Genomic DNA, 13,490 nt, shown 5'->3' on the forward strand with positions numbered 1-13,490 from the left:
GGTTAATGCAAACATTTTTTCGCACTTTTTGGCGATTCTCTATATCAGAACTATTATTCATACGGTATGTTTCAGCAATATCAATTTTGTGAGATCCTTGCTACATTCTCGTAGCGTTTGTCCATTGTTTTGTTGTTGTTGTTGTTGTAGCAGTTGCTTCTGCTGGAATAAGATCGTCCGGGACGATGATAACACATTTCCAATATATATGCATGCCACGGAATCATTGGCTTAATAAAAGTAAAACAAAGATGTAGGTTTAGGCATACATCTGTTGTAATCATAAATGATCCACCTCTGTATTTCTACAACTACAGTGTAATCTACTTTTTGATACATGTAGTGTTGTAGTGTTTACATTAGCCTAAGACTAACAGTATTATTAGGCATGCAATCTAAGCAATTTAAATACTTACCAACATTTGCTTGCTTAACTAAGTCGGTAACTGCTGTAATTTTCTTTTAAAGGCAACGGAAATAAACTCATTGCTTACAGGAGTTGTTAATTTTGTAATTTCAAATATTTTTTCAAGCTATCCCTTAGTTATAACTGCTCTTTCTCAGGATCTTGCTACCATTTTGCTGAATACGTTTTACTTAAAAACCAGATTTGTCCTAGCCTACTTTTTTCAGAATTCTCCTCTGATAGATAACGCTTAATTTCAAATAAACGGGTATTTATTGGCAGTTGGTCTTTTTCACAGGTTGAAATGTACTTTAAATAATGTTAAAATACGAAACAAATCTAGCGGTCTTACGAGTTAGGTTGTCTCTGTTTAGAGGTGGTCTTTAGCACTGGTTAGACGGCAGCTGTAAAGTTCAAGTTCCAGGGTTAAGCGTCACTATGTAGTTTATACTTTTAAAAGTCTATTATTAACCTTATTCGTATTCTCCCCTTCGAAGAAGGAGGGGTAAATTGTTCTGCTGATGTTGGTCGTTGTTCGGTAAGTCCGTACACCAATCGGTTTCCGGATGATAACTTAAGAACGCCAAGGCCCGGGATCATGAAAGTCGATAGGGAGGTTGGTCATGACTAGCAGATTACCCCTATTGATTTTAAAAGCAGTAGGTCATAGTTCAAGTTCACAGTGCCCTGAAACAGTTAAACGGTTTCCGGACGATAACTTGAGAACTATTTGGCCTAGGACCACAAAACTTAGTAGGGAGGATGATGAAGGGTGTACAGTATATTGTTTTGCTGATGTTGGTCAATCAGCACACCAGTCGGTTTCCGGATGATAACTTACCGCTTGGACCTATGAAAGTTGATAGGGAGGATGGCCAGCAAATGACCCTTATTGATTATGAGATCAGTAGGTCATAGGGCAAGATCGATCTCAGTGACCCAGAACAGTTAAACCATTAACTCGTAAAATAAGAATAAAACAGATTCCAGATAACTCAAGATTGCTTCGACCCAGGATCTTCAAACTTGACCTGGAATTCGGGTATTACCAGTAGATGATCACTATCGGTTGTGAGGTCAGAATGTTAAGGCAAAGGTCGCATTGATCTAGAACAGTAGAACGTTTTTAACAAAAAGTAGTCTAAGATCACAACTGATACGGAGGTCACTTATTACTGGTAAATGACTAATAATTATTCGATGTTAGGTCAACGTATATGATACCCACTTTCCTGATAAACAATCCCTAAACTTTCACTGATTGTTAATAACCACGAGATCATAGTCAAGCTTGATGATAAGCAAGACATCTCTAGAAGCAGCATATTAATGGACCTTCATGTGGACAAAATTATAGTCAAATTACATATCCTTAACATTAAACATATCTATGAAACTTGCATTAAATATAAATAATCAAATAATGCGTTTATTCAACAGAAAAATTCAAATATCAATTTTATTACTAAAACTTTACAAACTTAGTTCAGAATGTGTGTCTTTACTGTTTCATTCGTTTGCGTTGTCTCCATCAAAGTCGACTTGATTTTAGAAGGATCCACTGACGCCGGCGTTAGCATCGCTATCCTGTGTAGTTGTAAGTCTTTTCTGTAGCCGTCAGAATGACTGCCGGCGTAAGTTAAGTCAACAATATTGGTTTCAAAACAGTCCTTATTGTAAGCTACGTTATCAGTTTCCAGGCTAGTAAAGTCGCCGGAATAATTGCATTGAAGGATTGCCTTTGTCCTGTATATAAACGTCATATGTAGCAGTTATCTTCCAAGTTTAACGAACGGGCGAACAACAGACAGAAGGATGTCTTAATTTCTTACCTTCTAGCACATTGCCCTCAGGGAAGCTGAACGGCCTTTTGAGAATTAGCAATACCATCATGGGCAGTACTAATTAAAAGATTTTTAAAATTTATGGATATTAAGTCCAATTTTGTTCCACTTTAATCTATGCATACATCTGGCATTAGGTTGGAAATATAACAGGATTGATATTGATAAATTAAATAATGTACGCAACAACTTACGCCGGTGATAGGTAGATGCTGTGGGGTGTTGCAATTTTCATTACCTCGTGTGACCGTACTTAATTTATAGAAGTGTGTCCTATGCTTTCAAAACTTTTTTTATTTCCTTTCAGTTGTAAAAACTACCATATGTTTATAGTTAATTAATAAAGTATTTAAAGAGGCATTTATATTTTATTCTAACTAAATACATGTACGTTATCTGCTCTGTAACAAACCAACAGCTGGCTATCCAAAATCTAAATTTTAAAACATTTAAATTTCTCAAATCAATGAAAATATCAACGAAAGAAACCTATTCAAAGTATGGCTGAGGATAAGCTCAGAACACATTAAGATCATTAGAAAGGTTAAAAAAAGTATTACCACACACAAAATTCTGTAGAGTGAGATTCACTATAAACTGTTCTGTCTTACATCTAAAGAAACAAAACCTTGTTACGGAAAATGTTGATCATACAGAAATGGAAGTAGTACGCACTAGAGTAGAAACTACATTTACAGCTTAAGCCTTTGTTTTATATACTCTTTGCTCTGTTAAAGTAACATATCAATAATATCTTTAGCCACAATTTTCTATGATTGTTTGCAACGTTTTGCATGTGTCTTCGTGTAAAGTATGCAATATTCTCGATTAGTGTTTGGAAGAATTTATCCAACATACAACATAGCCTTTTCAGTAAGTAAGAACTGTACTTAATTTGAATGTCTATCAGAATAAGTTTTACCTAACTTTAATAAACGTAAAGTCAGACTATCAATTTTTAGATTTTAATTTAAGCCTGGCTGATCCTATTTTTCATGTAATTCCCTACTAATCTGCACTTTTTGAAGCAATTTCAACTGACATAATTATTTACGAAGCTAAACCTGTCTAAAGTATATTCCCGGCCTGAGGTACCTTAAAGTATCTGTCAGAAACAAAATACCTATCTGACAATCTATAAAATGTCACCATCGTGTTTGAAAATGAGTTAGAACTTGAAGAGCAGGTACGGTAAGCAAACATAATGAATTTCATTGTTTTTCGCCGGAAGTTGTAAAATTCAGTTATATCTGCTGGCCACCGAGCGAAGCCCTCAGGCGGAAACACCCTTTCAAGGGAATAAATAGTGACGAAAAGGAGGAATGTTTTGATTGATTATATAAAATTATTTATCTTTTCAAAATTCTGAAGGATTTGTTTCCAAGCAATGGAAAGGAAACGACTGTACTTTTATTCAAGAACTTATTATTGAAGAAAATAAAACACTGCTTGTCATTATTCCCGGAAAAGATCAGATGACGTCGCTTATATAATGTCTTATTGTATCGAGGGTATTATCAGCCATAATACAAATTGCTGTACTTTCAGATTAGTTACTACAAAGTCTATTCACCTAAATAACACTTTCTAATTTCCGTGTGTTAATTTAGAATTGAATATTGACAATTCCTAACGCCCGTGTATATAAATATAAAGTACATGTTGCAACTGGATAATAACAAATTACATTCATTCCAACGCAAAATTCGTTCTTCTATAATATCGGCTTTTGATATGAATGCGTGAAAAAGTGCAAATAGAGACCTATTTAATACGTAACAGTTCTCCAACGAAGTACATCTTTAGCAATGGTATCACTTTAGACCGTTAATTTTGGTTTTATACAATATGCATCGAAAACTGAAAGAAATTCATTATATATAGATCTACATAATAACGTGGATAACTGAAAGTAAAAAAGGCAGACTTTATAAGGGCACCAGTCATTTTAAATTTCCCATTACAAAAAAGATAACAACGCAGAGGGATTGGAAGAGTGCTGTAAACTACGGTGTTCTTTAAGGGCTAACGCTTTCTCCCCTTATCCCCCAGCCATCGTTTGCATTGATCCAGACGTTATCAAGATGGCAGTAGAAACGCCTTTTCTATCTTTAATTCCCCTCAACACGTGCTACAAAGGGTCGAGGAGCATCCCAGAGCAGTAGGCCTACTTACAAAAGACAACAATTAATATACAGCGCAAAGAGTTCATATTAAAGTCATTCATAGAAAATATACAATATAGTGCATAATATCAATATACTGCTAGTACACGGTAGATAATCTGCTAGCTCCATATACAGCGAATGCTGAACACGGTGCCCTCCCTTCTCCGAGACTAAGCGGTATTTATCATTAAAATACAGAATTAACTTGTTTATATAAGGTTGTACAGTATAAAGCTATACATGATTAAATCGCTTGGCTATCCGTAAGGCTATAATTAGAATTATTTCAAAATAAAAGACGTACTTTTTTATTAATAACGCTTTACATTGAATCCCTCGCTTTCCACACTTGTAAATATAATTTTATTTTGTTAAATTTATTTCGCCACATAGCAGCGTGTACAATATTGTACCCGTGACATACACCTATTGTTTTATCAAATGATTTAGGAGCCGACCATTTGAACTTCTGGAGAGGGTGGGGATCCAAGAATTCACCCGGAGTTAAGGACTTTTGGTATGTAAGACGGTTAAATAATATGTACCGGTCAGTAGGCTTGACTCTGAGATATTTTCCCTCGATTAAAGAAATCCCTTTATTTCAAGCTGATTTTAAGACATTTTTAGAATTATTTAACGTGTGAAAATATGAAATCATATTTTACTCGGATAAAACAAGTTTATCAAATTATCTTCGAATTCCAGTACTGTCCGTTAAGACCGAAGGAATGATGCAAACTTAACTTCTAACGCAACACGTGATATTTTACCAATATCTATATAACTACAGGTATACGTCAAAATAGGAGATAATGCTATCATATGTTTTTATTCATTTTACAATCTCATCCAAGTTTTACAAAGGCACACATATGTCTCCAAATTATTAATGAGGGAAATTGCTCATAGCTTGATATTTCTTTGGAACAAATTTAAATTTTGTTTGGTATGATTATCATATTTTAGTGAACATTTACCGCAGTGTTCTTGTAAATGATAATTGTTGATATAGAACACACTTACTATATGTAAATCTTGGTGACTTTTTGAAATGAATGAAGGTAGTAAAACGAATAGATCTACAGCAATTCATTATTCAATTTTGTTAAAAGTTGGTCATTTAGAAACATATTGTTCTAAACTTGTAAGAAATTTCATAACAGTACTATTAGTAATTTGAAAGAATTTCTTTCTCAAAGTATCGAGCGTTGCTTGAGTAGATTTGTTTGGTCTTTGACGTTCTTAAGAAGAAAGGTTTAGTGAACAAAATAAGAAAACTGATCATTAAAAGTTTTTTTTTGACAAGGAAGTTAACCAGTCATTTAAAATTCCAGCCCATGTCGACGGATCGGTGTTACGATAGGACAAAAAGACCAATATCAATACTTTTGAATCCCATGGAAGCTTTCATACTTTGCTTTCTTTGCGAGCAAATGCAAATGCATTGGAAAGCATTTTGAACCAGATTCTGCAATATATTAATCAAAGAGACTCGTCCTAAATGAAGTCTTTTTGCGTAACCACTCAATGGTATACCGCTGTATGTACTTGAAAGATCTTTCAGTCTCAGCTATGTTGGGCATTAGCATAATAAACGGGCCGCTCACTAGCTATCTTGTAAATGAATAACATTGATCACTCGATTATACACACGCTTTTATTATGGAACACAGATACGTAACTTTGACAGACTGGTTCTTAAAGTTTAGTGAGAAATAAAACATAGAATGTTACAGTAATTACTTTCTTTTTATACATTTTAAAGAATTAACATTCACGTATACTTCTTCGTTACAATGTTTAAGGATTTCCTAATAGCAATGGAAACGTATTGTAAAAATATTGTATTTTCAACGAAATTTGAGCTAAATGGACCATTTTCATGTCATCACAAAGGTACAGTGGTCTGATTCTCGACCAGCACTTTACCATCATTATTTATTATCATTTTATTATTACTTTTATTATTATTATTATTATTATTATAACATCATCAAAATCCATCTCACACATTCACTATTTACAAACAAATATATTAAAAGTACAAAATCTCATATATCATAATCAGTCTCACAGATCTGAATAGAACATAAATTTATTATCCACATTTCGAATCCCGATGATCATAATTCACACCTTATAATTTTCAATCAGAAATAAAATGTACAATTGCTTGAAAACATATCATAACCGTATTCTTATGTTCCATTATCAGTCGATAAAAATAACTTTTTGAAAACAGTGCAGCGATACAACATAGTTTTAAAAGTACTAGCTAATCTTACGTACTACCGACTTGAATTATAGTTTGTATCTGTATCACCCATAGTACGATATCGCATCCGAGCCGTCAATGTAGGTTTAATTTGATATTTGTCAAAGCAGCATCTGCACTTCCTAAGAGCAACATTCGCACATGTAATATACAACATGGTATGTATAAAAGCTCACTTAGTGTACCATTTGCAACAAAAATGAAAAACGATGTAACAGAAATGAAGGAAAGTATATTCACAATCTTGTCTGGGTTATCTCAAATACCGTTTTCTTTTCTCGACACGAAATTTATTCTGAAAATTAGATGACATAAAATTAAATTTTACAGAATTTTGCATGATTATTCAACATTTCGAAACATATTTTATTAGAGATTGTAAGAGTTCTATATTTGAGCCGCGCCATAGGAAAACCAACATAGTGGGTATGCGACCAGCATGGATCCAGACCAGCCTGCGCATCCGCGCAGTCTGGTCAGGATCCATGCTGTTCGCTAACAGTTTCTCCAATTCCAATAGGCTTTAAAAGCGAACAGCATGGAGCCTGACCAGACTGCGCGGATGCGCAGGCTGGTCTGGATCCATGCTGGTCGCATACCCACTATGTTGGTTTTCTCATGGCACGGCTCATTTCAGTTCTTATGCGATTCGGCCTTTTTTCAGCATTTTTATACAACCTGCCCTACGTCCACTACCAATAGAGGTAACCGAAACAATACTACAATAATAATATCGATAAAATATTTTGCAGCATACCACGCATTGTAGATAATAAATGGAAAGCTGGGTTTTTCATAATTTGTTTCAAACTTGATTGAAAATTGCTAAATATACACATGGGATGAAAATACAATATATAATTGAATTGAACATAATTCAATTGTAATAATTCCATATTTGGTAACGACTATAAATTTATAAAATGAAAAACGATGACAGTTTAGCATATAAAGTGGCTTCTGTCTGATTAGGTAGGTTATATCCTTTCCCTCGTGATTTTACTACCTCCATGTTTTATCAAGTTGCTTCTAAAGAATAAGTTTTGAATATAATGAAATCTCTTGTTTAAGTCAATGTTACATTTTATCTCAGTCCTGATCTAAGCTAGCACACCAATCTGGGTGGAGTCTTTTATTGATTTCAAGAGCTTCCACTAGCAATGTGAGGCTTTCAAAGTCATCCAAATTAAATAAGTGTTTGGATGCAGGTGTTGATACATAATCTGTAAGCTCTGTCATCCCAGCAGCGGAGAATTTTCCAATCATTAGCCCGTACACATCGGCAACTTTCGAAAGTTCCTTAGCGGCAGCAACAGCATCTCCGCCTGTATTGGACAGGCCATCAGTTACAATCAACACCTCTCTCTTAACCTTTGTAGAATCACGAGCTCCTGAAAAGCAAATATCAACTTTTCTTTACACTTTTCTCTTCTTCACACAATAAACTATCATGAAAAAGACTGTCTTGATGAGCATAATTTAAAACAGACAGATAATATTATACAAAAATGCATACAGTATTTCATTTATCAAGGATATTACACACATATCATCATGGACCGTCCAATTTAAATAATTTGAGAGTATTATCTTTTAACTAATAATGACATCCAGAATTTAAATAACACCCCTGTTACTAAGTTTTTGACTTTTTTTATTGTAACAAAGTCAATCTAAAACACATTGAGCTTCAACTTATTTTTCTTTGATACACTGATATTTGAGCTTTCGCCATGTGAGCATTCATTACATAGTAATACAACCCTCAGACAACCCCTACCTCGACTTGTTTGGAACATATTTCTAGCCTTTTTAAATGCTCCAGCAGTATTTGTCATCAGTCCTTGATATGTAGCCTGTGAAATAGCTTGTAGCACGTCTGCAGTTTTGCTGTACGTGTTGAAGAAGAAATTTTCTTCGATCGTGGTCGAGTAAGTCAGCATTGCCAGTTGTTGATGCTGGTAGGGATTGTTATAGTCCATGTCAAATGTCTTATCAAACGGACACAGAGTGCCAAAAAGTGACTTAGCATCTGCCTTTGCTTTGTTGAATTTTGTCAGTCCAATACTTCCTGAGCTATCTAAAATGAAAACTATGTCCCTAACTTTTGCAATTTGGTCATCAGAAATGGGATCGTAGTCCTCAACAAAGCTCAATGTAAATTCTTGCAATATCAAAGTAAAACTTGGTTTCACACCTGAAAAAAATAATATAATTACTGTTGAGAAGATTAATGAGTTAAATTATGAATATGCACAATCTTATTGATGCCTATCTATGCGGCCTTATTGAAATTTCGTATCGAAACAGTTGCAAATGATGTATATAAGTTCCCTTTGAAAATTTACCTTCTCTTACAGATACAAATATTGAAACTCAGTAGGTAGAGCGTCGGTCTACGGATCGCGGGGTCGTGAGTTCGATCCTCGGGTGGGGCGTATGTTCTCCGTGACTATTTGATAAACGACATTGTGTCTGAAATCATTAGTCCTCCGCCTCTGATTCATGTTACAAATTTTTCCTGAAATACTTCTCTCAAGTTTTTGTAATAAATAACACATATAAGCCGTGCCATGAGAAAACCAACATAGTGGGTTTGCGACCAGCATGGATCCAGACTAGCCTGCGCATCCGCGCAGTCTGGTCAGGATCCATGCTGTTCGCTAACAGTTTCTCTAATTGCAACAGACTTTGAAAGCGAACAGCATGGATCCTGACCAGACTGCGCGGACTATGTTGGTTTTCTCATGGCACGGCTCATTTTATATTAATTAAAATATTTCAGCTTTAAGCCTCCTAGCTGCAAATGTTTATTTACAACTACTGCATGGATATCTATATGTCGGTTATAAAAAGAAGGATTTCCTCTTATTTTCAAAGTGAAACTGCTTTCACAAATCTAAAATAAAATATGTTTTTCTTGTCTAAAGTTACAGTCAGAAGACAAGGTTCTATACTTAGATATATTAGGGTATCGCATCTGTATTATAATAAAAGTGTATTTGATCCAAACAAAAATAAGATTAGGAAAGGTTACATACCTTTAACTTCTCTTATATGTGGACACGGAAATCCTCCTCCTGAAGGCATGCGTAGAATTGTACATGTTCTAATTCGTTGGCCATATTCGTTAGGCTCACTCCACGAAGTCCAGCTGGAGACCAAACAGTTAACCCTTGAAAAGAGACGAGCATCTGAGGCAGAGAAAACGTAAAAGAGTAACGCGAGTTGAAAGCACAAGAAAGACATTTTCATGATACTTATTGCAAGTTATTTCAAGTGCGCAGGTGAAAAGGAAACGCGTGTTTATATAGTGCACACAAGTATTTGGGAAGTTTAAATATAGAAACAAATCATGGTTATCCCAAGGACACACTACGACTACCAAGTAAACTTCCTTATATGAACATTTTAAAGACAACAATATACTACCGTATTTATAAAAGTTTTATATGTCATAAAAATGCATACAGCATTTCTGATCTGAGGAACCGGGCTGCTTCGTTTACCATGCTGTTATCAATGTTCGTGACCTGACTGATAATCAAAGGAATTTATTATCAAAGATAAATGTTTGCCAAACGTTATCTGTCGCCTTTTCTCTCTTGAATAACCAAGATAATCTGATGACCGATATGATGTATATATGCAATTATGTACAGAAGGTCAAATAAAGTTTCAAATATTTCATTCCGGACTTTTTGTTTCGTCCATTTTTTTCTCAGGTGTTGAAACAGTTTCTTATTGTGTTAGTTTTTCGTGAATAGATTTCGATAATAGCCGTTTCTTAAAGACTACTTGACCATCGGACCTAAACCCTTTAAAGAAATTTGAACGTCCACTTTGGGATTTGAACTGACCGCTATATTTGAACAAGACTAGGCTATATCAGATTTTGATTAATTTTCATCAATTCTGTTTTCACTTCTGATCAACAAAATTTGACAGTTCTATTAGCTTAAAATGGTTTTTTGTGTGTGTGTGTGTGTGTGAATATCAATAGTATTAGATAAAGTATGGTAAGCATAAGGAAAAGTCTGAGCAGTCAGCACAATCATTCATTTTAACTAAGTCGCAAATGGTTAGAGACCACCAATTGTTTTCCCATAGACTTGCATTGTAACATTATGGCGTGTACGGCCTTCCATACATCGAAACATTTTCGTGTGAATGAGATGACCCCCTGTTTACATCATTGACGTGGCGGGAGAAATTCATTTGATACAATTTTTTTTTCAATACACATAAAATGTAGCAAATTTTGTCCTAATGTATAATAAAATACTGTAAATGCAGTGAAAAAATATCAATTTTGAAAAAATAATCACTTCCTGGGTTTGTTTACATGACTGACCAATCAGAAAGCACAGACGTTACCTTATTCCCAGGTATACACTTACCTCATTCCCAGTAAGTTCCCTGTACTTTTTTGAATTGGTGGTCTCTGACCTATAGATGAATGTTTCGTATCACGTTTACCAATTTTACAGTGATATTGTGAAACATGACCCAATACCAAATGTCTTACAAAGTTTCATCAAGAAATGTTCAGTTTTAAGAAAGATATGGACAGTTTACTGAGGTCACCCCCTGTCGATTTATATGCCCAGACTCAGTCCCTGTCGCCGTCAGATTGCATTTTTTCGTGAAAATTTCAGTTATCTGCATTTGATTTGACTTGGAAGCTGATATACGATTCATTCCGTAAAAATAGAAATAAGGTCTAATAATTTTGATCATTCTCTAACATTACAGAGATAAAAATGATCCTTTCTGGCCCAAAAGCTCAGATAAAAATGGGCACACTTGTTAAAAAAAAGAGGCCACAATTTAAAAATAATATCAAATTACACGCTTATTTTTGCACGAAAACGTCTTTCTACATCATTTACGACAGATTTGTGGCCATTTACATTACCTGTGATGGCTTCCGACGCAAGTCATGTTTTAGCTCTATTATAGGTTAGAGACCACCAATTGTTTTCCCATAGACTTACATTGTAACATTATGGCGTGTACGGCTTCCATACATCGAAACATGTATATCTAATTACAAGTTTTTCAAGAACTATCTTAGTTCTACCAAAATATCGGACGAAAAACATATGAATAGTGATACTTTATTTAAGTAATTTTCGTGTGAATGAGATGACCCCCTGTTTACATCATTGACGTGGCGGGAGAAATTCATTTGATACATTTTTTTTCAATAGACATAAAATGTAGCAAATTTTGTCATAATGTATAATAAAATACTGTAAATGCAGTGAAAAAATATCAATTTTGAAAAAATAATCACTACCTGGGTTTGTTTACATGACTGACCAATCAGAACGCACAGACGTTACCTTATTCCCAGGTATACACTTACCTCATTCCCAGTAAGTTCCCTGTATTTTTTTGAATTTGTGGTCTCTGACCAAATAACGTTAACAGAATGTTCATCTAGATAATGCTTCAGGAAGAAACATATTACGAAAACAAGTTGTTATTTTGGGTTTAAATCATGCAAATATTTTGCAGTTTGTTTATTTACATTTACGTTTCCAATACTTTGTTGTGACAAGTTGTAAGTCCATTGTTAGAAATACTAACGAGTGGCACGAATATAATACCATCTCCTTGACCGAGACGTTCACAAACAAAAAATGTAATTAACATACTCAAATGACATTATGACTAAAGTACGATCTGAATTATCAAAACTGTGCACACGGTAGCATCGATCATATGGGAAAATTAGACCCATCGTGAAAATCACAACAAAAGCCGATAATACGTTTGGCCAGGTAAATCGGCTGCCGAGACTGTTCGCTAGTTTTCGGCCTACTCCGTATTTCAGGCCGATGTCTAACCCTTCTCCGCCAGTGTACCGTTACATTAATAGTTTTGATCGTATGGATTTAGGGATATTGTTAAGTTTAATTTACAGTGATTGCAAAGATAGATTAGAAAATAGAAATCTAAATGGCTGTTGGTGGTTTAATCAGAATACCATTTATAACGGTATTCGCAACAAATACATTAATATAAAACCAAACAATGACTTTCCAAAAGTAATTTCTTCTTTCTTACAATCAGATGGAAACTCGCTTTTATAATACTTTCTTTGATGTTCATGATTATGAAATAAAGATTTTAAGTAGTTTTTTATGTAATCAAATAACTGCACATTTATTATTATGTCGTGAGCGGTGTCCAACTAGCTTAGAATTTTATGCCAGCTCAAGATCGAAATTCAACTTTATAACTTATCGAATTTTGATCCTAAGCTACACCTGAAGATTGAAAAACGTCAAATTTCAAAATAGCTTTTAATTTCGGGCCAGCTCAATGATCGAAATTTGTAATATTCCAAAAGCCAAATTTCGATCTCGTATTGAATGAACAGCCTGTTTCAAGACTGATATTGAAATGAAAAAGTCAATTATCGAGCAAGCAGTTAGTGTCGAGCCATCTCGAAAATCTTACTTCAAATTTTGAAAAGCTGAATTTCAGAATAATACTGAAACTGCAATCTGATCAAAGTTCAAAGATTAAAAATCGTACAAGATCGGATATATCGAAATTCAAGTTTTTATGCCCCCGGCATGTACTGATGTGGGAAGCATATAGTGATTGTCCTGTCCGTCCGTCCGTCCATCCATCCGTACAAGGTTAACCAAATGGGACCGTTTCGTCTAGCATCAATACCCCTTACTAGAATGACTTGATACTAATGCAGATGTAACCTGTGACCATTCCTCATCTTCAGACATCACCTGACCTCAGTTTGACCTTGACCTTGAACTTGACCT

At 34.6% G+C, this 13,490-nt stretch overlaps 1 protein-coding gene across 1 annotated transcript; it reads right to left on the reverse strand.

Annotated features, from left to right (window-relative positions):
* Positions 1-6,057: 6,057 nt before the first annotated feature.
* Positions 6,058-9,980, reverse strand: LOC128556984 (collagen alpha-1(XII) chain-like). The gene is made up of 3 exons (XM_053543277.1): positions 9,735-9,980; positions 8,474-8,890; positions 6,058-8,084 (listed from the first exon to the last, which is right to left on the reverse strand). The coding sequence occupies exons 1-3, from the start codon at positions 9,946-9,948 to the stop codon at positions 7,783-7,785; spliced, it is 933 nt and encodes a 310-aa protein (XP_053399252.1). The 5' UTR covers positions 9,949-9,980; the 3' UTR covers positions 6,058-7,782.
* Between the last annotated feature and the right edge of the window lie 3,510 nt (positions 9,981-13,490).

Source organism: Mercenaria mercenaria, chromosome 1 (genome assembly GCF_021730395.1).
Source record: "Mercenaria mercenaria strain notata chromosome 1, MADL_Memer_1, whole genome shotgun sequence".
Taxonomy (NCBI): domain Eukaryota; kingdom Metazoa; phylum Mollusca; class Bivalvia; order Venerida; family Veneridae; genus Mercenaria; species Mercenaria mercenaria.

Coding starts and splice junctions, on each gene's coding strand:
- LOC128556984 (XM_053543277.1), bottom strand. CDS start 9,948: ATGAAAATGTCTTTCTTGTGCTTTCAACTCGCGTTACTCTTTTACGTT. Junction 8,891..9,734: donor ACATATAAGAGAAGTTAAAG/GTATGTAACCTT, acceptor TATTTTTTTCAG/GTGTGAAACCAAGTTTTACT. Junction 8,085..8,473: donor TATGTTCCAAACAAGTCGAG/GTAGGGGTTGTC, acceptor TTTGCTTTTCAG/GAGCTCGTGATTCTACAAAG.